The 27,358-nt window shown below is 37.7% G+C and overlaps 1 protein-coding gene across 1 annotated transcript in view; it reads right to left on the bottom strand.

Moving 5' to 3' along the window:
• Nucleotides 1–7,657: 7,657 nt before the first annotated feature.
• LOC140237130 (latrophilin-like protein 1) overlaps nt 7,658–27,358 on the bottom strand; it is a 32,974-nt gene continuing 13,273 nt past the window's right edge. The window contains exons 8-23 of the mRNA XM_072317073.1: nt 26,051–26,245; nt 24,719–24,821; nt 23,844–23,986; nt 23,163–23,174; nt 20,839–20,888; nt 19,757–19,886; nt 18,958–19,061; nt 17,942–18,044; nt 16,999–17,149; nt 16,072–16,141; nt 14,480–14,546; nt 13,318–13,409; nt 11,754–11,880; nt 9,464–9,637; nt 8,564–8,594; nt 7,658–7,821 (exon numbers count right to left, since the gene is read on the bottom strand). Coding sequence (XP_072173174.1) covers nt 7,658–7,821; nt 8,564–8,594; nt 9,464–9,637; nt 11,754–11,880; nt 13,318–13,409; nt 14,480–14,546; nt 16,072–16,141; nt 16,999–17,149; nt 17,942–18,044; nt 18,958–19,061; nt 19,757–19,886; nt 20,839–20,888; nt 23,163–23,174; nt 23,844–23,986; nt 24,719–24,821; nt 26,051–26,245 — 1,716 coding nt within the window. The remainder of the gene's footprint in view (nt 7,822–8,563; nt 8,595–9,463; nt 9,638–11,753; nt 11,881–13,317; nt 13,410–14,479; nt 14,547–16,071; nt 16,142–16,998; nt 17,150–17,941; nt 18,045–18,957; nt 19,062–19,756; nt 19,887–20,838; nt 20,889–23,162; nt 23,175–23,843; nt 23,987–24,718; nt 24,822–26,050; nt 26,246–27,358) is intronic.

The raw sequence follows: 27,358 nt of genomic DNA, 5'->3' as shown, positions 1-27,358 counted from the left end.
TACAGACGGTACACGTGGGAACTGATTGTTTCTAATTGCACGCATTCAGGTGTTACATCCATCGGAAGTTCATGTCGCTGTGTCTCAAACACCGTGGGAACAATACACATTCGTTGCCAAATAAAATAATAAGATATAGAGTATAATAAAAACAAAACAGAAACAAATATGTCTGGCCGTTATTCGCCGTGTTATTTTGTGAAAAGGACAGTGTGCATGCGATCTTGGACCAGTAAACAATGTGTTTCATTTTGATGTTTAGTGTAAGTAAACAGCTAAAAATATGTTTGGAGAATGCCAACAAAACTGACAAATTTCCTTCAATATAACCTCTACTTTACAAACTCGCTACATAAGTTAAAGGGGATGGCTAGTAACTGATCAGTGGGAGTCAGTGGGAATGCTGGGGGATGATTGTTCCAATCCTTGTGGGATTCATTTAAGAGTGCATTATATATCCATTGTTGTGTGAAAATTATTTGCTTCAGAATGGTCTCATATTCAAGCAATGTGCAGTTTAATGCTTCAAAAAGATGACAACGCAAGACCACATAGAGCGAGACTTGTGCGCAATTTTCTCGAGAGAGAGCGCATCACTTGAATGGACTAGCCTGCATGCAGCCCCGACCTCAACCCTATAGAACATCTTTGGGATCAACTTGGCCGAGCTGTAGGGAAGAGGGTCACAAATGCAACGACTTAGGCAGGACTCCGTCAGATACTTGTTGACGAGTGGAACGCCATTCCTCAGCAGCGAATCACGAAGCTAATAAACAGCTTGAGGACACGGCACCAGGCGGTGGTACAAGCACTTGGGTCGTCCACCAGATACTGAGCCCCAATCATGTTCATTGACCATATTATAAAGACAAATTGACATAAAGTAAAGACAAAATAACGACAAAATGAAGAAAAAATAAAGATGAAACTCCAATAAAATCAAGACCATGCCATTTTACTTCTTTATGTCTTTGTTGTGGTTAATGTGGCGAGGTTCTGTGCGATGAAATAGTTTGAGTCATGATCGTTTGTGTGTGTGCGTGTGTGTGTGTTTGTTTATCTGTTTGGTTGAACGCATACATGCTTGACTCCATAAAAATGTGGATGTTACAGCAAATGAACACCAAAGAAACAATGGGAAACTCACTCATAATGAGCAAGCTCCATTAGGGACGTCATAAATTGGGCCATTTTGCAGCTTTTAAATTTTTACTTTACCTCATATTTGTAAGCACTGCACCTCCATGTATATGATAATCATAACAAGTGTGGTATCATTTTAAAGAAAATTAAACAATCTCTGTGTGGTACTAAGCAGAAATAAATCATTTCCAAGAAAAATGAGAATTGATTGATCAAACTCAGATTTCCTAACTTTTTGGAGGGGTTTATATAATGCACTCTTAAATGAATCCCACAAGGATTGGAACAATCATCCCCCAACATTCCCACTGATTCCCACCGATCAGTTACTAACCATCCCCTTTAAATTAAGCTTTGATAATAACTAGTCCACATATTGAAGATGTTTCTTCACTATGCCAAAAATAAAAATAAAAAAATTCAAATGACAAATTTTCACCGAGAGTTGTATTAAAAAGAGAGAGATCGCTCATGTGATATATCGTTCCCTTTCAGTTGCACACATCTTCCCATGTTCACTTTATTTCTCATGTTGCAAACTTAGAACATATTGCACTTTTCAACCATCAGTCAGTACGGCCCTATACAATTGTTATTGTTAACCTATTTAATAGTTTGTGATGAATGCTGTACTACTGTCACATTCCAATGATTTATTCGTTAAGGATATTCGTGATTAGAGATATGATAAAGTATACTGGAATATGCAAAATCAACTCTTCAATAAGTACAGTCACTCCAGGTGTGATCAGAATGAAAACTTGGATGATGAATGCACAATGAGGTGTATGTTATATATTTATATATATATACATATATATATATATATATATATATATATATATATATATATATATATATATATATATATAGCAATGATAATGTTATGTTACAATAGAAGAATGCATTAAATACCAGTTACCTTGATTTTAATTCAAGATCCGAATGTTCGGGGGCCTTCCCACTCGTCAGGGATAAAAGTGCTAATGAATTTTCATGTTCATCCCTTCTATTCTTCATTTTATTCATTCTTCTATTGTGACATTATTATTGCTATTTCAAGTACTGCCAATACGCGGAGCTATTACATTATATAATCTCTCTCTCTCTCTCTCTCTCTCTCTCTCTCTATATATATATATATATATATATATATATATATATATATATATATATATATATATATATTGCATAAACACTGACTATATTACATTTACTGTTAATTATTACCAATATAGGGTGCAGGGTGTAAGTGTTGCTAAAAGCACGGAGCTGCACTGTAACTCCATGGTATGTGTCATTGGGACTAACTTATAGCTGCTGTGTGGATGTGGACACCAGGCAAGGAAATCACATTTCAATGTCTGCGAGGTATCCCTGTGTCTTTGCCATTTCCACGTGTTAAACTAACATGATGTTTTCTTCTTCTTCTTTTTTTCTCATACCGAATCAGTGAAAAACGGTTACAGTTCGTTTTTCCTGCGGTTCGTTTATCCAAATGCTTGTTTTTCTTACGGTCTGAAAACTGAAATGGAGCGATCGAGGCTCGTTAACCCAAAAATTAATACGGGTTCGTTTAATCCAAAAATAGATTGTTACTAAAGTACTAAAGGGATACGTTAATTCCCTAGTGAAACAGTTTTAACTACTTCGTAAATCAAAAACCTGCACTTTCAGAGAAAACTACGATAAAGTAATTTATAAAACAATTTCAAAACAAGTTATAAAACATTAAATTAAAAAAGTTTGAACAGCAGATGGTCACTATAATTATAGTATCTCTTATAAGGATCTCCATTTCACTTTCGGAACAACAAACATTCTATTTCTGATTAACGAATCACATCTCATTTCCGTATAAACGAATCTTCGGAATAATAAACCATGAAAAGGATGAACCTTATTGCAACAAGCATTCGGATAAACGAACCTCTTTCGTTTTCGGATTATCGAACAGACGGAGAAAGGATTTTTGCGTGTTCTTTTTGCGTGTTTTGCGTGAAGAACGAGTACGTTTTAAAGGAACATATCGGAAATAAGAATCCTGGCCAGCTCAAACATGTTGTCAAACGATGAGACAAAATAGCATACAGAATAAACACCGCAATCACGTAACATCAACTTGAAAATACACAATCAAAATTGTACTCGATAACACCTTCCGTTATTCATAGCGTAATATTTATTCATTTTTGTTTGTTTTCTTCTTCTAGCAGGAAACTACTCAAGCCTGTTATTTTTCGTGTATTGTTTGCTCTGGTCATCAACCATTCACCGATTCACTTCTCCTGTCGTATCAGTGTGATATAATGTCCAACGTTCATTACAAAAGAGTTTCACGTCTCAGGTATTCTATTTTACCTCTTTCCTTTTTATGTATGGCTGTACGTTTTGAAATATTTACACACATCGAAAATAACTGAACGTCATAATCGTCTTCAACTCTTGATATACCTAGATCATTCTCCGCCTCTGGACTGCCTAGTTCATTTTTTTTTTTCATTCAATCGGCGTGCAGTCGTTTTTCTTTTTCTTTTTCTTCTTCTTCTTCTTCTTCTGGGACGTCTGGTTTAAGTGTTCAAGTAATCTTTTCGAGTTCCAATTTCAATAACTTGAATGTCTCTTAATGGATGAATTTAGTTTTACTACTATCTGATGTCTTTAATAAACATGCCACAGGAGAATTCACATCTAAGCACTGAAAATTGAGTGGGAACATCGACGGTTCATTCGACCTTCGGTCGGTCGGTTGGTTAGATTCATCATAATACCTTCGACTTGTCGGTTTCATCACGTGGGGTGAAATAAAACAATGTAGGATTTAGAACATAAACAATATATATTATCAAATACAAAAATCGAAATATAACATCAATTAATACGTTGCAACGAGGAAGAGTTATATCATCCTGTTGCCTATTTGGGAGCAAATGTGATTTTGCCAAATTCGGAGTCTTCATTTTAGTTTGTTTCCTTTCGTTCCTTAATTTGGTGACGTAAAGGCACATTCCACATACTTCCCCAGTACTCAAACTGCTATGTTAAAGCAGACGTGTGTTCATTACACTTTGTATACAGCTTTTCAAGATCTACATAATCTGGATACATTCAAAGCACATTTCGGTGGCCGTTTTCATAGATTGAATGTCAAAAAAGGAGGTGTATCAAAAATAGTATTTACAACACCTTCGGTTGATCTGAGAAATAAGTTGAACAAGAAATAGACAATAGGTTGTAAACACAAAGACTAATGTATCTCTTCTGTCCGCCTCTTTAACCTTGAGTAGCCACGAAAGGGCCAAGAAAGAACAAATATAGATATTCTGAAGTCTTTCAACTACAGAAATATCAGGTCTCAAATCAATTCTAGAGAGAATCTATTTTCTTTTTCATCCTAACTACAACCGCTTAATTCTGCAAATGCAAATAATATTATCAAAACAAAACACTACAATAACATATGGGTTTCTAGGTACTACTTGCAACACTTGTCCAAGCCAAAATAAATCAATTCAATACATTAGCCTGACTTGCGTAAAGATTTATGATGATAAACTACAATGCAAACTCATCATCACCATCAGCATCAAGGCAATGAAATTAATCATGCGATTAAAATTAATGGATTAGCCTGCACATTGATCAGATGGCTATTGATCAGATGGCTATTGATCAGAATGAAAGACGTTAGCGATATTGCTGATATCAATTTTGCTAATGCTAAACAAAACGCACTGAGTTTTAATAATATTATCTTACCTGTACGTGTTATACGCATCAAAATGTTTAATGAGAGTCCACTGTTTGCTTTTCCATGCACTTTTTCCATAGCTAATTTCTATCCCAGGAAATGAACGCGGCTACAATTTATATTCCTGCACTAAAAGTAAACGTGTAATTCAGTGCAGCAAACTAATCAGAAATGTATCTACAAACGACAAATTTCAAAACATTTGTCTAAAATCATATATGTCTTCATGAATAAAGGTACGCTTGCTACTGCTAAATCAAAAGTACATATACACTTTAAAACTTTTATTCATTAATACTTCAAATAATGAGTGATTACATGATTGTTTTTTGTTGTTGTTTTAGACGTAAAAATTATATAGCATTTCAGCATCGACAAAATAAGAAGCAACATTGTTGAAACGTTATTATCAAATTCATACATAAGATGTCATTCAATCTGGAAAACAAACATGGAACTTATTAAGTCCGAGACTCCATTCATATCATTTAATTTCCTTGGTTTGTTGGTTTCTATCGAGACATGCTCTGACTACGGACAGGCTTATACCAGAAGGCAGCATCACATTTCCAATGATTGCAGCGGTTTTAATCCTTCTTGGAATATTTCTAAAATCTATCCCATTTCATGAATGAAATTGTACGTGTGAAATGAATCAGTCACAGTTTTAAAACTCATTGGACTGGCAGCGTTTTGACTTTCGATTCAATCTAATCAAGGATGGTTTTTGGATTGGTTACCTTGTAAAAGTTGTTGCCAGGTCTAATGAAATGTGTCAAACATTAAAGTGACTTTGCACGCAAGCAGATGAGATCCAGACAGGGTAATAGCAATGCGTATATCACGTGTCTATGGTGTTATGTGGTTGAAACTGATGTCGCAACAAGGCTAAAGAGTGAACAAGTGCTATTCACCTTTTTCGACTTTGATAACTAATTGGCAAGGTAACCGGACAGATAAAACATAGTTCAAGCATTTTGGTTTAAGTCACGTCCTTTTAAACTCATCTTGCTGTAAACCATCACATCGCACTGATATTGTTTTATCGTCTTATTGGTGAGCAACCAACTGTATTCCATTATCGCAATAAACAAGAATTCTCCGATGAGGAATTCGCTCTTGTCACACTCAAACTGATTCTCATGAAATGCTGATTTGTTAGCTCTACAACAGGGCGTCTAGAATGTATAAAATCATAATAAGATCCGTTTACTATTGTCGTTTCAATAAGGATTTAAGCGTCGTAGATAGATTGCCTCTTTGTTGCTTGTTTGTCTTTCGCTTGTTATTCCTTCCTTTTCTCCTATCAAGTTGAAGGACTTAAATTTACTTTAACGAATCCATACACCGAAACTTCTGGGAACTATTCACCGTGACATGGCGTGGAAGGGAATACCTCTATAGATTGAAAATTGTAAAAGCATAATTCATGTGTGCACGGATTCTGGGATCAGGCGCAAAGAGTGTAACCTGTATAAATCTACCGGCTCCTTACCTGCAAGATCTATGGGAAATTTTGGATCTGTGTTCACGCCCATTCCCGTTTCTGTCCGGTCCCACTTACAGTTCACTTGAAATCATTTCCTATTCTAGTACCACGAGGTTGCTATTACTCCCTATCTGGCTCCTGAAGGTTTCAACAGTACATAACTACCAAGAGCCGGCTAGGTCCTTTGCATAATATACCAATGGCTCTTACCAAAGAAATTTTTAGACATGTAAAAAACAAAAAACAAAACAAAACAAAACAAAACTCAAACACATTGATAATGAAATGTCAGATTCACAGCACTTCATTGAGCATATACTTTTCAGGAGATAAACTTCCCTCTTTACTACAAATGAAACCTTATATTCTAAGGCAAGAATGGATTCCTTTGAATTTGATAAACTACAGAAAAAAAAAGCGGCTGAGATGCTCAAAAGGTGTGCAATATTCGAAAACACTCAACTTTCAAGAAGGGATCATAAACCCTGAAAACTAGATTGAGGGAGAACACGCAAGCTTACTTGATTGCCTGATTTTTTTTTTCTTTGTTCACTCCAATTCGAATCATTTAAAGGAATGGTATAGTTCTGGTTGAGATAGGGCTTCAAGGGCTTTCCATTTTTTTTTCTTCGGGGGGGGGGGGGGATAAAATGAGAAACCTCTTACGAAATATGAAAGAGTATTTGCTTCTACGAGGAATTCACAGTTCTCTTCATGAAAATTGGTTTAAAAATGGCTGAGATATCCAAAAACAAAGAGGTCCTAATAAAAGTTTGGACCCACTTCTTATTAGTACGAGTTTGTTTTACTTTGTCATTGGAAAATTTTCTTTTTTGGAAATCTATAGGTCCTATATTTGATATATAAAGGCGGAAACCAGATGTGTCAAGTTTTTATTCCACGGGACATTTCCGTATGTCGGATGGATCATGTTCACACACCTGATTATCTGCGATTACTTACAACCATGAGATCTTGATAACATAAAAACGATCAAATTCTAATAGACTGGGGGGGGGGGGGGGGGGGGCAAAGGACAATGTATGGAGTCCTGTAGTCCTGCCAGAATCTAAATGGCCTGAGCCGAATATAGTTCGGCATGCAGGGATATGGACGACCGTCCACCTCCCTGGTTTCAAGCTCTTTCTCTCTATCAATGTGATCTTAACCTTCTTCGATCCCCTCCCTCGCTCACCTTACCCATCGCTCCCTCCCTGAGCTCTTCCTCCTTCAAACAATTGTCAAAGCGAATAATGAAATGATAATGTAGCTAGTTAGTAATAATCTGCTCCGTCGACGTCATTCTTTAAGTTAGCTCTGTCATTCAGGACCCCGCTTTTATCGTAGAGCCACGAGTGGGGCTTTTCGTCCGACACGTCGATATCCTGAACGTAGGCCACTGGATGCACGGCATCCTTCTTGTCGGTCAGCGCCACACCTGTGAATGATGAGGACGAACAGAAAGTGACCGTCTGACACGATTACAACTTTCGCGCCATATTACGGTGCGCAGTGTTGCACCATGCATCATGGTGCGCACTGTTGCGCAGTGGTTTCTGTCGGTGGTGCATCCGTCAACTCTCCCCGACATCAGCGGATCGTTGTGAAGAAGCTTCAAACAGTTATTCCGAATCCAAATTTGAATAAAGCAACTAAGCAATAGTTGACCAAACTTTGGCGCAGAATGAGTTAAATGAGTTAAATGCCCATTTCTAGTCTAGGTAATGCCTTATCATCAACATTTCAGCCTTTACTTTAGAATAGTATATTCGCCTAATTCTCACGACGTCGGCACTAATCCCTGAAAATGAATTTAGGTTGAAATGATACCATTCGATTTTGCGAATTAGTCAACCAAGTTAGGACAATCAATGATCTTTGCATTGTATCAACCTAGCGAAAACAATTTGTCTGGGTACATGGCATGTTTTTGAAACTCTCCTCTGCGTTGTAATGAGGAGATGGATACAAGGCAGTCGGGAAAGGGGTCGACAGACCGCCAGTTTGCAGGCACAAACAAGGTGGGGAAAAATATTTTAACCTCTAATTTGCTGTGTTAAAGTGCAATACTCACATGGACAATGTTATCCATAAGTACATATTCTGTCATCTTAAAGTATTCATCATATGAGAGGATAGCGAGACATTGAATTATAAACCAAGGAAAGCACAAAACTCACTGTCAGTCTTCTTTGTCTTAGTGCTATCCGCCTGTTGAAAACAATCGCAAGAAAATACAGCCATCATGAATAAGGACATCTCACATGCCTGACTGGCCTTTAATGGATGGCACTCAAAGAGATAAAGGGATTGCACAGTTTTGGTTGAGACCTAACTTCAGGTTTCTAACATTTTTTGGTGAGAAACTGTAAAACCTCTTATGAAATGTGAAAGAACATGTAGTTCCAAGAGGAATTTAACGTTTATTTGTAGAAAATTGGTTTTGAAACGGCTGAGATAAGTATCCAAAAAAGAATGACCCTAGCAAAACGTGGGACCCACCTTTTATTACAATCGCCTTGTTTTACTTTGTTTTTGGATGTCTTGACCATTCTAAAACCGATTTTCATCAAATAAACTTTGAGTTCCTCTTAGAATGGTATGCTCCGTATTATTTCATAAGTGTTTTCTTGGTATCTTCAAAAACGTTAAAAGCCAAATCTCCAACTTTACCAATACTATACAATTCCTTTAACTTATACTCTTATTTGGCACGAAGACAAGACAGATCAAATTGAGTTTGCTTTAAAATCGATTAAACAGATCCTGAACTTGAACTTTATTCTCCTTCATTTAAAAATAATATTGTCCAAAACAAAAAGAAAACAGAAGATAAGTGTACAAACATTCAATACATGAAGAGAATTATAGATGTTACCATGTTTCAATACATGTGCAAGATGGCGAACGAAAGGGACTCAGTATGGATGGGGGAGGGGTAGTTGATATAGGCAGAGGGAAAAAGCAACATGTGTGAGAGGGGGGAGACGGGATAAAATTTTAAGGATCTAATGAGTTTGGAAATGTAAGACTTAAAAAGAAGAAACAGATATTATGCATCATCTAGTCTTGCCGCTCACTTTCTTGTCCACACTACTCTGCTGTGTGCTGTAGGTGCTGGTGGTGGAGGGGACCAGTGGTTCCAGTCTGACCCGGAGCCAGCTCGGCAGCCACTTCTGACGGAGCAAGAGTTTCGCCATCTCCTTCTTGACCCGCTCGTTGCCAAGGCAGTGATAGATGAAGATGAAAAGCCCCTTTGTGGATTGAAGCAAAATCAATGACAGTTCAGAAAATCATCAACCCGCCATTAAATCATGCTTTCACAAAAGCAAAGCAGGAATCAAAGAGCGAAGTGCTCCAAAGTCCATCAATACATTTGAATTTACTTTAACGTCTACATGTCTACAACGATCACCTATCCACTGAATTGAATGCAACTACTAAATACGATTCCCTTGTGGAGCAGTTGATTGATAAGGGAAACGCTCATAAAGACTTGGTTATGGTTAAAGCTTCTCTATGTCTCCCAGTGTGGCCTGTAAAAGAACGATTCACTTTAATCCCAGGTTAAAACGAAATCTCTACAAACCAATGTTAATTCAGTTCAAGCAAAAATTCATTTGTTCAACACAAATAAACAAAATGATGTTGGCTTTTGTGTACCTGTTAATTTATATGGGTTAGCATGTGCTTGGAAGAGCTTATAAGATGAAATACAAACAGTTGAGATAAAACTTTCAAAAGTTTGTTTTTATTCTCATAGTTTGCTTGTGTTTTTGCTTTAGCTTGTTAATATCTGCCCACGCTCGCCCTTCCTAACAATCAATATTGACCATTGAAAATGCAAACATAAACAAGAGAGAAGATGTATGTTTCCGTTCCATCTACAGTACTTATTCATTGATCATGGCCAAGCTTAGATATCATTTTATTGTCATCTCTTCTGCTACAGACAGTATACCCTTAGCATGCTAAGCAGTTGTTTCAAAGAAACCCTGATTTCGTTCCCACATCCAAAATCAAACCACAAAGCTCTGCAAGTTTAGTGGAAAAGACGATCCTTCCACTTTAATTGCACGCCTTTATCCTTCAAAAATACAGTATCATTATGATCGATTTTAAAACTTTTTCTCACTTTCTTTACAGTCATAAGCCCCTATTTTGAGCTGATGTGACAACATCGATAACAAATTCAAATTACAGACGGAGCTCTGAATCACATGAAGTTCAAACAAGCAATGTTATAACCGCACAGAACAGTAGACTAGTCGTACCATTATGTCCCCGCTATATAATCGTATATCCAGGACTTGCACATTCATTATTTCCTTCCATTAAAAATAGATTTACAATTACAGCGGAAAATTAAACTTGTTGAAGTTCCGCTAGAATTGATTTTTGACACGCGAGTCTCTGGATGTTTAAAGGCAAAGGCATTGTTGCAATGTACTTCCTGATGTATAGCCCGTGTTCTCATGGGTTATTGACATCTCACAATAAACTGCTCAATTTATTACTGCATGTCTGATTTCGTCTATGATTAAAGACATTATTTACCATTTGCAAATGAAACAAAAACCCAGCTATAATGCTTTAAAATGTTCTAAAACGTGAGTTCGGAATAGAAACAACCAATGTAAAAATATTAATCAGTATAATCAATATCGAGTATTGTTAAATATACAAAATGTGAACAATGGTTATGATGAAATTGTTTCTAGAGTAAACCGTCTACAGTTATAGTTTATTGAGAAAAAATAGTGATACCTCCTTTTATTTTAGGCTCTATTGCTAAATATTTATATGGTAGGATGTTTTTATGATACAACTAACCTACGCATAAGAATCAAATGTGTTATATCTCAAACATTTTTCAAATTACTGCTCCAATGGTAAACAATACCTTTAAAGGCAACTGAATTAGACTCGCACCCTCCACCTTATAGGCGGATACTGCGATGAGAATTATCATATTCTTCAAGTTATTTACTCTTCTGGTAAAGAGACATATTGGAATTTAAAGAGATAACCTTTTGATATCTCCATTAAAGGTTTTCATTCTTGGAAACGTATGTGAAAGAAGAAGACAAAAAAAAAAGATATTTCAAGATAATGTTCTAAGGAATGAAATTGATAATTTACATTCAACTTTATATGTTTTGGTGTCATATTCTTCTTTCTGTGTTGGTTGTAATTAGCTTAGTCAAAACTTTTCCACTTTTCTTCTTTAATTTTTATCCAGCCTGAATGACCCAAACAAAAATGGGAACCGTTCCCAAACGCAATCATTTTGGCAGGCAAATTGGAGTCACGTGACCAGTACGAATGTTGAGGTCATTTACCGGATGCTGTGAATATAAATAGATATACCTGCAGAGAGTTGAGAATGGTGAAGGCATATGCCAAAGGAAGGGTGCCCTCAGCGAGATTCATGAACCCGATGACCCAGGTACTTCCCAGGAGAAACGTGAGGGTAACCGCTCCCTTGATCCACACCCTGCAGAGGAAGGAAGTGAATGTCGACGCGTTCACCTGGTTGACTTGATTGAAGCACTCTTCTAGAAACTCTTCTGTTCACTATGTTTGATGTGATGTGATGTGATGTGATGTGATGTGATGTGACGTGACGTGACGTGACGTGACGTGACGTGACGTGACGTGACGTGATGTGATGTGATGTGATGTGATGTGATGTGATGTGATGTGATGTGATGTGATGTGATGTGATGTGATGTGATGTGATGTGATGTGATGTGATGTGATGTGATGTGATGTGGTGTGATGTGGTGTGATGTGGTGTGGTGTGGTGTGGTGTGGTGTGGTGTGGTGTGGTGTGGTGTGGTGTGGTGTGGTGTGGTGTGATGTGGTGTGATGTGATGTGATGTTATGTTATGTGATTTGATTTGATGTGATTTATTGGTTCCTGCATTATCATTTTACATGAACATCCATGTTTATTTGTAAAGTCGTTTACAAAGTAGTTTTGTCTCCACTGACTTAACAATGCATAACAAAACTTATCAGCGATACAATCAATGATACAGAAGGGCTATAGCTTAAGCGTTCAGTTAAGCGTAGCTTGATTTGCTCGCAGCCTTTGTACATACATGTAATATTATACATATTGAACAAAATAGAAGGAAGGGATGACTTGCGTAAGGATAGGAGATGGAAGAAAAGGAAAGTGGTACTTGTTAAAGAAAGAGAAAGTGAAAGGACACGGGATTTACCCAAACTTACATCACCTGGATCCCTGATCAGTATACCTAAGGACAATATTTTCTAACCCAGGTATAGATAAACAGCGTTGTATATGCAAGGTTATGTATTATTTTATGAAGTACAGACCATGCTATGATAATAAATAGTCAAGACCATGCCGAAAACATCAGTTCTTTAATAACAATATCTCTCCCATTTTGTTGCCCTGGAGGCCCCCCCCCCCCTCTCTCTCTCTCTCTCCCAATCACGCAAATCATCTGTGAGACATGAACATATGAAATTCCCCTAATCAGGACAGGTGTGTTTCTCAAGGAACATCCTGGGCGCAGTGGTTCTGATGAAGGTCGACTGCAGGAAACTGTCGGTTCCTCGAAATATTATACACTAAATTTTTTATCTTCAGCACTGGTGTCAAATATTTGTGAAGATTCGTTTCTTGTGCTATTTATGTTTCGATTTACACTGGTCATGTCTTAACACCATATTTCATTTCGCCAACCTCCAAGCCATCTTAATTTTAGAGTAAAGATGTTGTTTGACTGTGTGCTTTAAATTGTTAAAACTTGCACGCAAATACTGTTAGGTAATGGCTCGGGCGCATATTATTATCAAAAAGCACGCCAGGACATTATATTGGTGGTATAGGATCTACAATTGAAGAACTGCTCTTTCGATTCAATGCACCCAGATTCAGCTACCAAAGTTTCCTCACTTGATATCTTGCGAAGACGTGGCATCCTTACTGACCGCAGCTCGTCCGGAGTAGGCCACCCTCAAGGACACTACCATGAACACCAAATTGACCTGCAGTCAGCGCAAAAGGGTGGAAGAGGAGTAGTTTTTGATGTGACGGTATCAGACCGCCGATCTCTTTATGCAGATCAGCGGTTAAGACCTCTAGTCAATAGTTCTATTTCCGGGCTGGTAAACAGAGGCATTCGAAAAACTAAAACATTTACAGGGTCGTCAGTGGTCGTTACATCACCCAGTGTCTCACTGAAAATGTTTACTATGGCTGGCGCCACTTGATGGCCGCTTTGACAGCTGTGCTCCTACGTTCTCCACCTCCGCCATGTTTCGTTGCTAGGGAGCCTTATCACGTGATGGCCATGGCGCCGTATGCAACGTAATGGCTGAAACTAGGTGCTCATAATTATTTCAGCCACCATTCAATGCTAAATTAAAAGGGGAGTCCAGAACTCTGAGTCACTGACAAAAACTTGTTTTTCTGGAAGCTTTCATGACATGTTAGGCGCCATTTTGTCACCCGTTCATCACATTGTCTCCTATGTTTAGATTGTCATAGCTACAGAATTTCATGAAAACCCCATCGCGTTGTACACACTGTGCAAAGTCCCTAGCATAAAAAGGGTTAATCGTTGACCTACAGCATGATTTCAGTAATAGTTTGTGTACCATCCGTTTAGAGATTTCGTTTCCAATTAGCAGGTACTTGATGAAAACAGGAGAAAATTTAGAGTGCTTTTTTTATATATCTATCCGATTTTGATGAAAATTCCCGTCATTCTGGTTGTCTAAAATTATATATCTAAGTTAGCATGGCGTGTAATAGGGGGTTTGTCGAGGTTTTCGTCTGACTTGCTTTGCTTTAGATTAGTTCAGGTGAGCAATGGTGAGCTTAATTAGTTGAATAGAGTTAAGTAGAGTTTAGGTTTGTTTTGTTCTTGTTTTAGTTTAGCTTAGTTTGGTTCAGTTTAGTTTGGTTTGGTCCTGTTTGGCTTGGTTCAATCTGGCCTGAATCATTTTGATTTATGTTTTTATGATTCAATTTAATTACAATTGGTAAGAATAGATTTAATAGGCATCAATCATTTCATCCTCATCAAGCTCTCGGTATCATGCATTTTCCTTACCACAATGATGAGGGCGACAGGTCCGGCAAAACTCCAGATGAAACCGCGATCAGTGGACAGCCAGCAGCTTTATGATATGAAGTGAAAAAGAGTAGAGATTTAACGTGTGTTTAATGTACAGTCACAGGAGAGAATAATGATTCAGGGTGCTAAATGAAGTCGTTGGCCGCTGGTTCACAAATATGGCGGAAGGGGAGTAATCGTATACTTAAGACCTGCTGCTTTATGTTAACCAATCAAGATGATCTTTATTTCATTCTCTCCCTCCCCCCCCCCCCCCAACTCTCTCTCTCTCTCTCTCTCTCTCTCTCCCTCTGTCTTTTCACTGAATGCACAAGAAGCAGACAGGTAGAATGTTGACATTATCTTACTGTTTTCAGGACTAAGAAATCAATTTCATTCATTCATTCATTTCTTTTTCCATCTCCAACAAAACATGTAAATACGATCTTTTTTTTTTTTTGTACAGAGCACATGAGTGCATTTTTATATGTAGAAGATATCGACATCGCAAAATGATTAATTGTAAATGGAATTTATGGATGTACCATTGACAAGGTAAAAATAAAAAACACAAAAACATTCTGAAATATTTAAAACGCTGGAAATAAGATGGAAGGAACGCTAGAAAAAAAGCAATGCTTGTAGGATGCATTCCCCCCAAATAAAACAATTATACATACATACACCATTGACCTTCTATTTTTGTACATGAAAAGTGGAATTACAATTCCGAATTACACCAACGGGGAATATAAGACTAACTAGCCCTAGACAAACACCCAGACAAATCCAACACTAAGTCGCGGTCATGCACTTAGGGTACTACAGTCATTTGACTATAGGGACCCTAAATACGATATTTTTCAACGATTTTTTTTTCTCTTTATCTCAAAAGAATACACTCAAACAATGACTTCAATTCAAGAAGTGTACAATCATTTATTATTGTCGTTCTTCACAAGACTCCATTTGCTCAACGACGAATAAACAGTAAATGCTCTCCATTTACGTAATGCCGAACAATTTGTGTTGTAGGCGTGTTGCTATTTACCTTTGTTTTATCGTTGTGGTTATAGCTGCATCAAGAAAAAGATTATGATATGATGCCCAATAGCACATGTCGCAAGAGATGTTTGATTGTCTGTTTTTTCTTTAACTGTGTCATTTGTGGTTTTCATAAAAGTACGGAATAGGCAATCTTAAATCAAGGCCTATCATACCAACACTTTGGCGTCTGTCTTCGTGACAGTATGCATACTCTAACCACCCTGTTTCTACGTCTAGGTTTATTTATTTCTCTTGTTGCATGACTCAGAAACTGTGAGTTTGGTCTGCGGAATTTCGCCACTCTGGTCGAATCACGGGAAGCATATAGCCTTGTAATTTAGAAAGCCATATATTTGTATAATTCTCTTCAGGGACTTTTGTATCATACTTTGATACAACAGTATACAAAAGAATATTCAAATCAGTTGTTATGGCATTATTTACTCATTACAGTAAAAATAAAGTTATTCCAGAGTCTTCTATGGTAATTGACAACTTGCAAACAATTAGAGAGTGCATGAGTGATTAATCACGTTACTTACTACATGTCTGTGCCGTACCCAGACCCTTGGGTAACACCGGCCGCTATGGCCACGATTACAGCCGGAACTCCTGGTTAAGGGGAAATCGGCGGTATGTCATTAATGTACATGTATATCAACGTTTGAGTCACTGCAACTGATTGACAAATTGCCCTACATCGACGTAAATAAGCACTGAATTGATCAGTGTTTTTTAGTAGTAGCCATGATAAAAAATCATGGGCGTACATACTCGAGCAGGATTCGAACCTACGACCTACTGATCAGGTTCGAATCCTGCTCGAGTATGTACGCCCATGATTTTTTATCATGGCTACTACTAAAAAACACTGATCAATTCAGTGCTTATTTACGTCGATGTAGGGCAATTTGTCAATCAGTTGCAATGAAAACATCTCGACGGAAGAAATTCATGAATTTGAGTTTGAGTCACTGTTCTAAGCTAGTCATTTCATAGGATGCGGTTCCATTATCGCGTTCGGAGGACGCTAATCGTCATTGACAATTGAAAGTGTCGTATTCAATCACCAGTCACATATAAAAGAGACAAATCTACATGTACTGGTATATCATATAAACGTCCTTACAATTTGATACCAAAGAGTAAATCTTATCCCCTATACACTTATTCGCCTAATATGTCCGTTTGGTGGAGTCAATGGACTGGCTTCTTTCTTTCTTACTTTGCCTCCTCCTTTCGTGCAGAGATTGTCATGAACTGGTTGTTGTTGTTGGTGATGGTGGTGGTGTTGTTGTTGTTGTTGTTTGATATATGCCAAAAAGATGAAATGTATGGTGTCGATTTAATCCAAAACATTTCAACCATGTCAACGATACAAGAATTATTTTCAAGCTCATCAGCGACGCGACTTCTCGTAGGCAGTAAGACTAAAGGAGTAAAGTGTCCTCACGTGGCGATCGACTCACCGTAGCCAGCAAGATAGTACGGGAAAACCTTGGAGTTGGTAGAAAACACGTGGACCAGCATGATGTAGAGCTGGATGCCTTCCAGAAACATCCAGGCAAAGGCACAGAGGAAGGAGTAATGTATGAGGCCGGCAATCACAGAACACGCGATCTGGACAAGGAGAATTTTATAGAAGACAATGATCATTTTACGTGCCGTGGGAATGTTGATGTCATTGTTTTATCATCTTTTTGTTTGTGTTATCGTTTTGTTTTGCTTTTTCTTTACTCTTCGTGGGGGTGCTACAGTGGCTCTTGCTTCATTATGGGGTCACCTTCTTGTCTATGTACATTCTGTAGGTTGTAAGGTGTTGGATTACAGTGAATAAAACAGTTGCAGGGGACTGCATCATTGGCATACTATCAGTACTATAGCCATCTCATCTGATGATTACACTAATCCGCCTCATCTCCACAGAGCCATCTTAATCCATCAAAAATGGAAACAAAAACTGATGAGAAGAAGCTTAAGAGTGAATGGATCCTGTTTCTCCCCATTGTCGTGATAATTGTAAGTCATTATCAAGGCTTTGCCTTTCAGTTGTTTTGTTTGTTTGTTTGTTTGTTTGTGTTTTTTTTTTTTGGGGGGGCGGGGTGGGTGTCGACACATATTTTTCTGCCACCATTAAATCGATGTTTTTAATGAGTACGTCCTGTGACGTGTGATTTTGGGATACCGCCTGTCGAACAGATTTTGATGCTACTCCTTACATTCCATCCTCGGGCAGTTGTGAAATTCACAAGCAAGCTTGTCCTTTTGTCGGACAAAAATAAATAAAATAATGTTGTGGGAGGGGGGGAGGGGGGTCAGGGCACATGTCTTGATTGCATCGGTGTTTTCTGTTCCAGGGAATTCTGCTTATTCTTATCAAGTTGCTTTCTTTTTCATTGTCCTGGCACTTACTTTGTTTTCTGTTCGCTCAACGCCGACCAGGAAAAGAAGCTCAGCAACAAGAAGCGAGATGCAGAGATTTCGATGGATCGTGGTGCGTGTGTTCCACAGTGACCTGAGGAAGAACGGGAGAGGGCGTTCGTTATTATAGGTACTTGCTCTTTGTCGCTTCTATGTTCTATCCCCGTGTCAAGTACACAGGTCTGGACCCCGAAACACCAGTTAGTACAGCTGAATATGGACTACCCTGCCATTTATCTTACTATATGGAAAATGATCAAATAAACGAAGAAACTGAAGATGTCCCCTATACACTATACATGACGAAAACATAGGCAATGATATGTCTCGTTATAGAATAGCAAAGTGTGACGTCATAGTGATTCATCACTATGGAAACTGGTTCTAAACAACCTCAGCTGGCTCGAGTATTTATGCGCGCACCTTGTTTCAACCCAAGCTATAACAAAAGACTGTAAAGCGATATCGTCGGTACTCAATAATGGCATCTTGTAGTTCACAAAAACCACATGGAAATGGTAAAAACGTGCAAAACTAACACCCGACTATAGTTTTCAAGAATACTAGTTGTCAAATTACGTGTGAACGTTGGCCAGCATTCTTAGCGATTCTGAACATAAATGAAATGTAAGAACGCTTTTACACCAACATAGCAGCAGTCCGCAGCCTAACCAAAGTTAATGAAAGGAAAACAAATGTTGTATTCTCACTGTTAGACAGGAAGGATGTCGTATTGATAATGCCTTGCATCAGGGGGATGTTTCATCAACGCTTGTCAGCGCCGACAACTGTCGGCGCTGACCAATTTCAGCAAAATCCTTGGTTTTGATTGGCTAAGATGCTCTGGTCACTGACGGTTACTATGGTGATTCAAGTTGTCAGCGCCGACAAACGTTGATGAAACACCCCCTGATCTTATGAATCCATACCCTTTCCTGTCGCTAAACTTTAAAATAGAAATGCATTCCTTCCGTTAACATGAACAAACCAGGTTGAGTATCACGTACTTGAAGAAGCTGAAGGCGAAGATGGAAACGGCGAGGCAGGCGATCGATATGGAACAGCCAATAAGGGTGAGCAGTTCCAGGGCGAGATTGTGAACCGCAGGAATCTGATTACACGAAAGGATTTTTTTTTTTTTTTTTTTTTTTTTTACATTGGAGCATTTTAGTACATCTCGAAGTTGAACATTTCCATATAGGTAATATTAGATTGATTATACTTGGAAATATATCTTAAAGGTGAACTTGATGACATAGCTTCCTTATTTTCAAGATTCTTGCTTAGATTCATGCAGAAGGTATATGTTTATCACAGCATAAAACTATAGTTTTGAAATAATTTCGTGGTTAAAATCAGAGACACAGAATGGAATAACTGAATCACTTCTGAATCTACACCTAAAAGACATAGGTTTTAATCATTTTAGAACTGAATTCTTAATTCTGCATGTTTAATGATTCACAACTCTTTCTTCTTGGGTTTATACAAGATAATGTTGGTATATTTGTAAATATTAGCACAAACAATGTGAGTAAAATCATATCCTAACTTCGATATAATATTTAGCTTTTGATTAGAATATAGTAAGATACCCGATGATTAAAAGTACCCTAATGAATATTATTGATGCGACATGACTACGTGTCTATAGAAGCCATCTCCAGAAGCCAATATCACATTCTCTTCACGTTAGATAAGTGGGATATGGTTTGGGATCATCCTCCCTTTGGGTTTTTCAGCGTTTTTGTTTGCATTTTTGTTAATATGTTGTTGTTTTCGTCACCAGCAGCACCCCATGCTTACCTCTGTGTAAACGCCTGTGACGTCAAGCAAAATGGCGAAGTTAGTCAGATGATTACAGGCGCACTTGGTGTGGCTACGATTAGATTCCACCACCCGACACCCTTCGGATGACCAGTAACCGCTACCATCCCTGATTGGGATGAAGAAAGACGGTGGGGAAGGGGGGGGGGGGGCAACAAAACCAGGAGGACAAATCAGTGTACTGTGGACTTTTCCGATGATATCCGGACGTTTCTTACACGTCTATGAGAAAACATAGACCGAGGACATGAAACTCGACCACGAATGAAACAGATCAAAATATGACAGTGAGGAGATATTAATTATCATAATGTTAATGCAATCACTATCCTAGGAAATACTTGAGCAAATGTGCTGATTTTTTTAATGATCAGTTTGTTCCGTTTGAGGAAAAGAGACACCAAACCCTTTGAAATACAATATAGTTTCCATGAAAATGTAGTGAATTGTTATGAATTTTAATCCATCCACGCAAATGTTTGTGAATACGGTAGTAAGCCTCTTATCGATAGTCGCATTCACACGAGATTTTTTGCAAGCGTTCGCAGGGACAAAAATAGCAGGATAACGATCACGTCCAAACCTGGACATTTTTTTTTTTTTTTTTTTTTGCATGCGTTCGCACGGACAGAAATATTCTGCTAATTGCCGATCGATATATCAATAACTCTATTGTTCATGAGCATCACAGTGGGTTTGGTGCGCACACTGTTGATGTGGTTCGCAAGTTGTTGTGATGTGCGCTTTGAATGATGGGATATGAAATCTCGAGATTATTTGGCCCAGCGTTCACACGGTCATGGCAGGGCTAAGCAGTGGGATAATTACTGTATAAGCGCAAGATTTCTTGGGATTTGCAGCGCGATGCTGATCACGATAATTGGTGGGATTTTTTTGTCTACACTGCAAAAAATAAAAAATAAAAAAATGAAAATAACGAGATTTTGATCACATTGCAAATCGCGAGATTTGTATCGCGCTGATTAACGTGTATAAATCCAAATGATATATCAGGGAGAAAACCAATGTGCTACAACAAAGAATAAGGGATGGATACTCACTCATCTCCATACACGTAGAATATGCACGACACATTTCCCGTGATATTCATCTGAAAAGGTAAGAGGAAAAAGAATATTCCATGAGTTCGGCGCAAAAGTTTAGAACAAAGCAGAAGATTTATCCAATTTTCATTGTTCATTCGCGGCTTATTCATGTTTCTTGTTCGTGAATTATTATAATCATTTTCACAAAAAGATCTATAGATATTTTCCTGTACAAATTCAATACGTTTGGGTTTTTTTTTTTCAATCATTTTATGTCATCATGTGGCAGAAAGCCGTTCGTCGATAGTCTAATATATCTTTGGCATGATAGATTTGTGGAGGAGGTAAACGCTTTGGAGATACAAGAGTGAATATTTTGAAGGAATAAAGATACATATTAGGGTATTTATGCTAAAAGCCATCGCCCACCATGTGTGTCTGTATTGTACCGGAAGAATTACTCCCGGCTCAATACCGGTTAGTGAGATAGGGTTAGAGTATAGATTAAGGTTAGGGTTAGGTTTCGGGTTAGAATCTCGGTTATGGTTAGGATTAGGATCAGGATTAGGATCAGTGTTAGGGTCCGGGGAAGAGTCTGGGATAATTGTCCAGGGGAGGGGGGGGGGGGGGTAATTGTCCTGGTACCATCTGTATACTGAGTACATGAATGTTAGAGGAAGCGCATGTCTAGTCGTTGAAAGAGCGCCACCTATGATGGCATTACTTACATTGTCGTGGCTGAGGACGAATTCTACCTCTTCCCCTTCGTTGAAACTTGTGAGTGAACCGTTACACGAGGTTGCCGATACACCAAACACTACGGAGTTTACTACTGCTTGGTTCTGTAGGCTCGTCGCGTTTTTGGTACTGGAATTATGTTTGGTCAATGAAATAAATCCAAATAATACGCAAAAATCAACGTGTTTACTTTCATAAAGCCGATTATCACATCACATCCGAACATCACATCCGATTTGAAACATTTGTATTTCTCTATTTGGTCAATTTTTTCACCATTCAACACATTTATTTGTTCAACAATAATAAGATGCCAAGACAATATTCAGAATCAAGCGCAATGGATGGATGAATCGCATTTTCTCGAACTGACAATGATTTAAGCCTTGTTTTTGTATCATCACCATTGTTAGGGATGTAATGACTAAAATCGTTATCATAACCATCAGATTGACTATTACTATTTATTCTTCTACTACTACCGCCGCTACTACTGCCACCAATGCTATTCTACGAATACTTTGTATCATAGATTAATCATAATGCACTATAGTGTAAAATTCCACTATTTCAAATTTATTCAATAAAGGAGAGCTCCAGATGATTTTCAGACATTTTCATTTGAACATTTACAATAAATTGGTTATACTGGGCACAGAGCTACAAAATTTATATTGTTTGGGACAAGAAATAAGGGTGTTGTTTTTTTTTCCTTCAAAATTCATAACAATTCACATTGAATAGGGATGACGACGTAGCAGTATCACATAAGAATGCGTGATTGGGTGCTCATGGAAAGTAGAACAAAGGAAGAAAGCATGCATAAATTCTACACAGGTGAACTTGTTAAAGGGATGCGGTACAGTATTGGTGGAGATGAGAACTGGGCTTTTAACTTTTTGCGAGATACCAAGAAAACACTTATGATATAGTACAGAGCACACCATTTAAAGGGGAATTCAAAGTTTATTTGATGAAAATCGGGTTTGGAATGACTGAAACATCCAAAAACAAAGTAAAACAAAGCGATCGTAACAAAGTGTGGGTCCCACACTTTATTAGAATCGCTCTTTTTTGGATATCGTAGTCATTTCAAAACCAATTTTCATCAAATAAACGTTGAATTCCTCACAGAAAGACATGCTCTTTCATATTTCATAAGAGATTTCTCATTATCTAACCAAAGAATTTTAGAAACCTGAAATTAGGTCTCAACCAAAACTATGCTATCCCTTTAAGCAAGTGTTATTGTGATGGAATTACATTGCTACATTACTGGAATATTTGAGCCTCAAATGTCATCATCCTCGTTCAGTGCAATTTGTTTTGTGTTTTCAGAGTACCGATTTATCTGCTCAAGAACCATTCCACAAATTAATATATACATGGCACTATCGATTTATATGTACTAGGCCTGCATGATGTTGAATTATGCAAAACATCTGGGAATTCCTATTTAGAGGGAATTTATGCTGAAACCACGATTCTAGTGAAACACAAAAATTTGTATAGTGACTAGGTTTATCTGCGTTTAGTGCCAGCTTACCTCAGCGAGGAACTCACATTACCCAGCGTGATTCCACTCTTAAACTCTATTATACCGATTCTGGTGGCTGGAGAAGGAGAGGAAGGGGGAGAGTAAAAATGCAATGTGATATAACTGCGTCATTAACCTGTTCGTATTAATTAAGGGATATATATAATAATATATATATATACATATATATATATATATATATATATATATATATATATACTAGTCGTGCTAGTATATAATATGTATACATACATACATTTCGCACATACAAAATGGCGTCCTCATGTCGCTAGTCCTAGTTAATCCCAGCTGAAAATTTGTTGTTCCGTACAGGCCGTATACAGATACATCAATAATACAGACCAGCTGACCTTGTTGTTAGCTCAACTCATTACGTTTGATGCTTGCATCCTCGGCTGATTGAGTAATCCTTGATAAACGTCGATATGAAAGTTGAAACCATGTCACTATTCATTAGTCAAATGACAGTTCCGTTACAGAAGAAAGACAGCGAAATAAATGACCGGAAAATTCTGTTGCGCGCTGAACAAAAATTTTCGAGGATTTTGCTTCAATTCAGTTAGCAGTGTTTTCGTTGGGAACGCATCCTCAAAGCATCTTATTGTCCTACCACCAATCTGTAACAATAAAGAATCGTAGAGTAAGGATATTTCTGCAGAGAAAAAATGGCGAAAAGCAAGGGAAAAAAATATAGAAGGATAAAAAGAAATAAAGCAATTATCACCCACTCACCAGTGTCGCAACCGATGTCAAAGGATGATGCCGGCAAGACGACGCTTGCCTTGGTACTGGCGACCTGCTCGAAGACATCGTCGCTAGGATACGAAAGTGGCTTCACTCTTATAGGAATGGAACCGCAGGTCATATCTGAGATGATGGAAGGTGGGCAACCACGGGGGTAAAATGATGAAGAAGGAGACGAAGAGGTGGACGAGGATGAAGTGGAAATATTTCTTTCCATTATCCTTCAATTCATCTAGTCCGTCATCATTTCAGTCTGGTTTGAATCTATGTTCTTACAGGACAGGAGCTAAATTGCTTAATCTCCTCCCTACTGGAAAGAACACAGTGTCCTACAGTGTGTTCACAGTGTGTTTACATAGTCGACTATGTGAAAATGCTCGAATTTAACAGTGTGAAGATGATTGCACACTGTTGTGTGGTTTTCACAGAATGTTCACATAGTAATGCTTTGTTTCACACTGTGAATTGATGAATCACATTGTGTTACACACTGTTAAAACGCTCGAATTTAACAGTGTGAGGAGATTTCACACTGTGTTCACATTATGTTCACACTGTGTTCTTTCCAGCAGGGCTCGTACACCGCAGGTTACTTTCTTTCCGTGACAAATTGAAACACAGAAGAAACCATGGTGAATTCAGAGGAATCTACCTTATGCAACCGTTACTAATTTGACTTGAGTTATGTTTCATAGGAATTCCACAATAGAATTCAGGCATGATGCAGAACTAACTCTGCTGGTATAAGATACACTATGTAAAACTCACTGTCTTTCCATTTGCTGGTGCGTGGGCAGATAGGGGAATCCAAACATTTTATGCAACGTGACTGACAATATTCATGAAAGTATTTACCTATGTTCTCTGTTGTGACGGTTGTGGTTATGTTTTCGGCCAACTGATCCGCCACGGATTGAGTAACGTCTTCCATAACTTGGGTGATGGATTGAGAGGAGCTCTTTATTAAAAAAAAAAAAATACATAGAACTTTAAGAAAGAGAGAGGGGAGGAAGTGTCTTCAAATTATTGCAAAACACAACTGCAGTTAGCTTTGATAAACACCTCACAAACTGCAAAATCACTACAGTATTTCAAAAACAAAGATAGAAAAATAAAGCAAGACGAGTTCAGTCACTTTTGTGACAAAAGATTAGTATTTGTTGACAAGAAACAGAAGCGTCCCACGTTTAGACTCAGCTCTGTGACCCATTCCTCTCCCTACACAGACACACACACACACACACACACACACACACACACACACACACACACACACAGACACACACACACATTCACACAACGTGAGAGAAAGAGAACGAAAACACCTACGCCATCTTGGTCCATCGAGATAGCTGCGCTTCCAATTTCGGCGGCTTTCTGTGATAAGGGGAAAATTATTAATATGAAGTGATTATAAGTGGCTGATTACTTGATTTTGTAGAACTGATTTGATTTTATTGGTTTAGTGGTCAAAGAGAAATTGTGTTCACACAAGCAACCAAGTGCTATTAAAACTTGAAAGAATCAGACCCATGACATGCTTTACATCGATCTATATATATCTTTGACCACTTAAAGGCATAATTTATCATTTGCAGATGAAACAAAAACCCAGCATTAGTGCTTTAAAATAGTTCTAAAATGTGAGTTAGGGATAGAAACAACCACTGTCAAAATTTGAATCCGTATAATCGATGTTAAGTGTTGTTAAATACACAAAATGTGAACAACAGTTATAATAAAAATGTTTACAGACTAAACCGTATACAGTTACGGTTTATTGAGAAAAACCCTGATATCTCCTTATATTTTAGGTTTTATTGCAAATATTTCATATGGTAGGATGTTTTATGATACAACAGACCAACACATATGCATCAAATGTGATATCCTGAACATTTTTGAAATCACTGCTCCCAAAGGTAAACTGGACCTTTAACCAAATTGAATGGCGTTTTCTGCAAAATATAGCTAAGATGTTATATTATAAGACCTTGAAATAGCATTCTGACATTTTTGTCATATTGGAAGTTATCAAAACAAAAATCCGATTATGATTTTTTATTTTATTTTATTTTATTTTATTTTATTTTATTTTATTTTATTTTTTTTTTTTTTTTGGGGGGGGGGGACATACTGTATACCTTACTTATTGATGTATTGAAAAGATGTGAAATGTATGCTTACTTTGGCAAATTCGTCCACTGCGTTCACCTGTTCTCCGCCGTCCGATTCTGTTTCCTGGGTAACGAAGACTGTTGTCAGCACACTCAGTATCTCCACTGTCCCCTCGGCGGTGGCGCCGCCGCTTTCGGGATCCGAGATGAAATTCAAAACGTCACTGGCAAATTCCGTTGCAAGTTTGTCACCTTCAACGATGTTCTGCGCAGACGCGAAAGTCACGTGTAAGTGAAACCGCCGAAGCCAATCAACAAACCAAGCAAGCAAGTAAACAAAGAAACGAACGGACGAAAGAACGAACTAACGTTCAATTCAATCAATTCAAAATTTACTTTCATTTTTTTTTTTTCAACAGAATCAATACATTGTAAAGTGTGAAAATTGACTTGCATTTTATCGAATGATATACGGGAAACAAAGTATAACAGCACGCTCATGCATATGATCAGTACAAGATTTTCTTTTCTTTTCTGGAGGAGCATACGGGTATTCAAATACATGAAATTTTTTCGTCGAGATGTTCTCATTACAACTGATTGACAAATTGCCCTACATCGACGTAAATAAGCACTGAATTGACCAGCGTTTTAGTAGTAGCCATGATAAAAAATCATGGGCGTACATACTCGAGCAGGATTCGAACCTACGACCTCCTGATCACCGGACAGGCGTCATCTCCACTAGACCACCGAGCTTTCGCCCGACAGTAAGTGTTGGTTCTAATCCTAAGTATTGCATGCAGCGGGTACTGCGTAATTATTCAAATTTATGAAATTCTTTCGTCGAGATGTTTTCATTGCAACTGATTGACAAATTTCCCTACATCGACGGTTAGTTATTAATTATTGTATCATAAATGTATTTTTTCTGTTATTTTGGTTGTTTTGCATTGTGCTTAGGTTATTGTGTTTGCTAGTTTTCTTGTATAAATAGATCCAGTGCACTTAGAAACACCCGTATAAAGCGACATATAAATGCAATTATACTGTTTTAAAAGGTCAGAAAATGTTTATTAGTGTTGGGAATTTCTTGAACGAGATTTTCTCTAATTTTTGTGAAATATGTATTGCAGCTATTTGCAATATCTACAGAATTATTAATAATCTCATTATCATGTCTTACTTTCAAAATTCTTGTTACTAGTTATTACATTCATTGCTTGTTTTAATACATTCCACGGAAAGTTTATATCATATTTGTATCTCTGTATTTGCTTTTTCCATCCGAAATATCTAAAAAAAAAAAAAAAAAAGGTATTCTTATATACGCAGTATATTTCATTCGTGCTTGCTCAGTTCTTTCATTTTAAATGCG

Source organism: Diadema setosum, chromosome 13, assembly GCF_964275005.1.
Source record: "Diadema setosum chromosome 13, eeDiaSeto1, whole genome shotgun sequence".
Classification (NCBI taxonomy): domain Eukaryota; kingdom Metazoa; phylum Echinodermata; class Echinoidea; order Diadematoida; family Diadematidae; genus Diadema; species Diadema setosum.
Note: the sequence above shows the minus strand (reverse complement) of the source record. Positions and strands in the feature narration are given on the sequence as shown.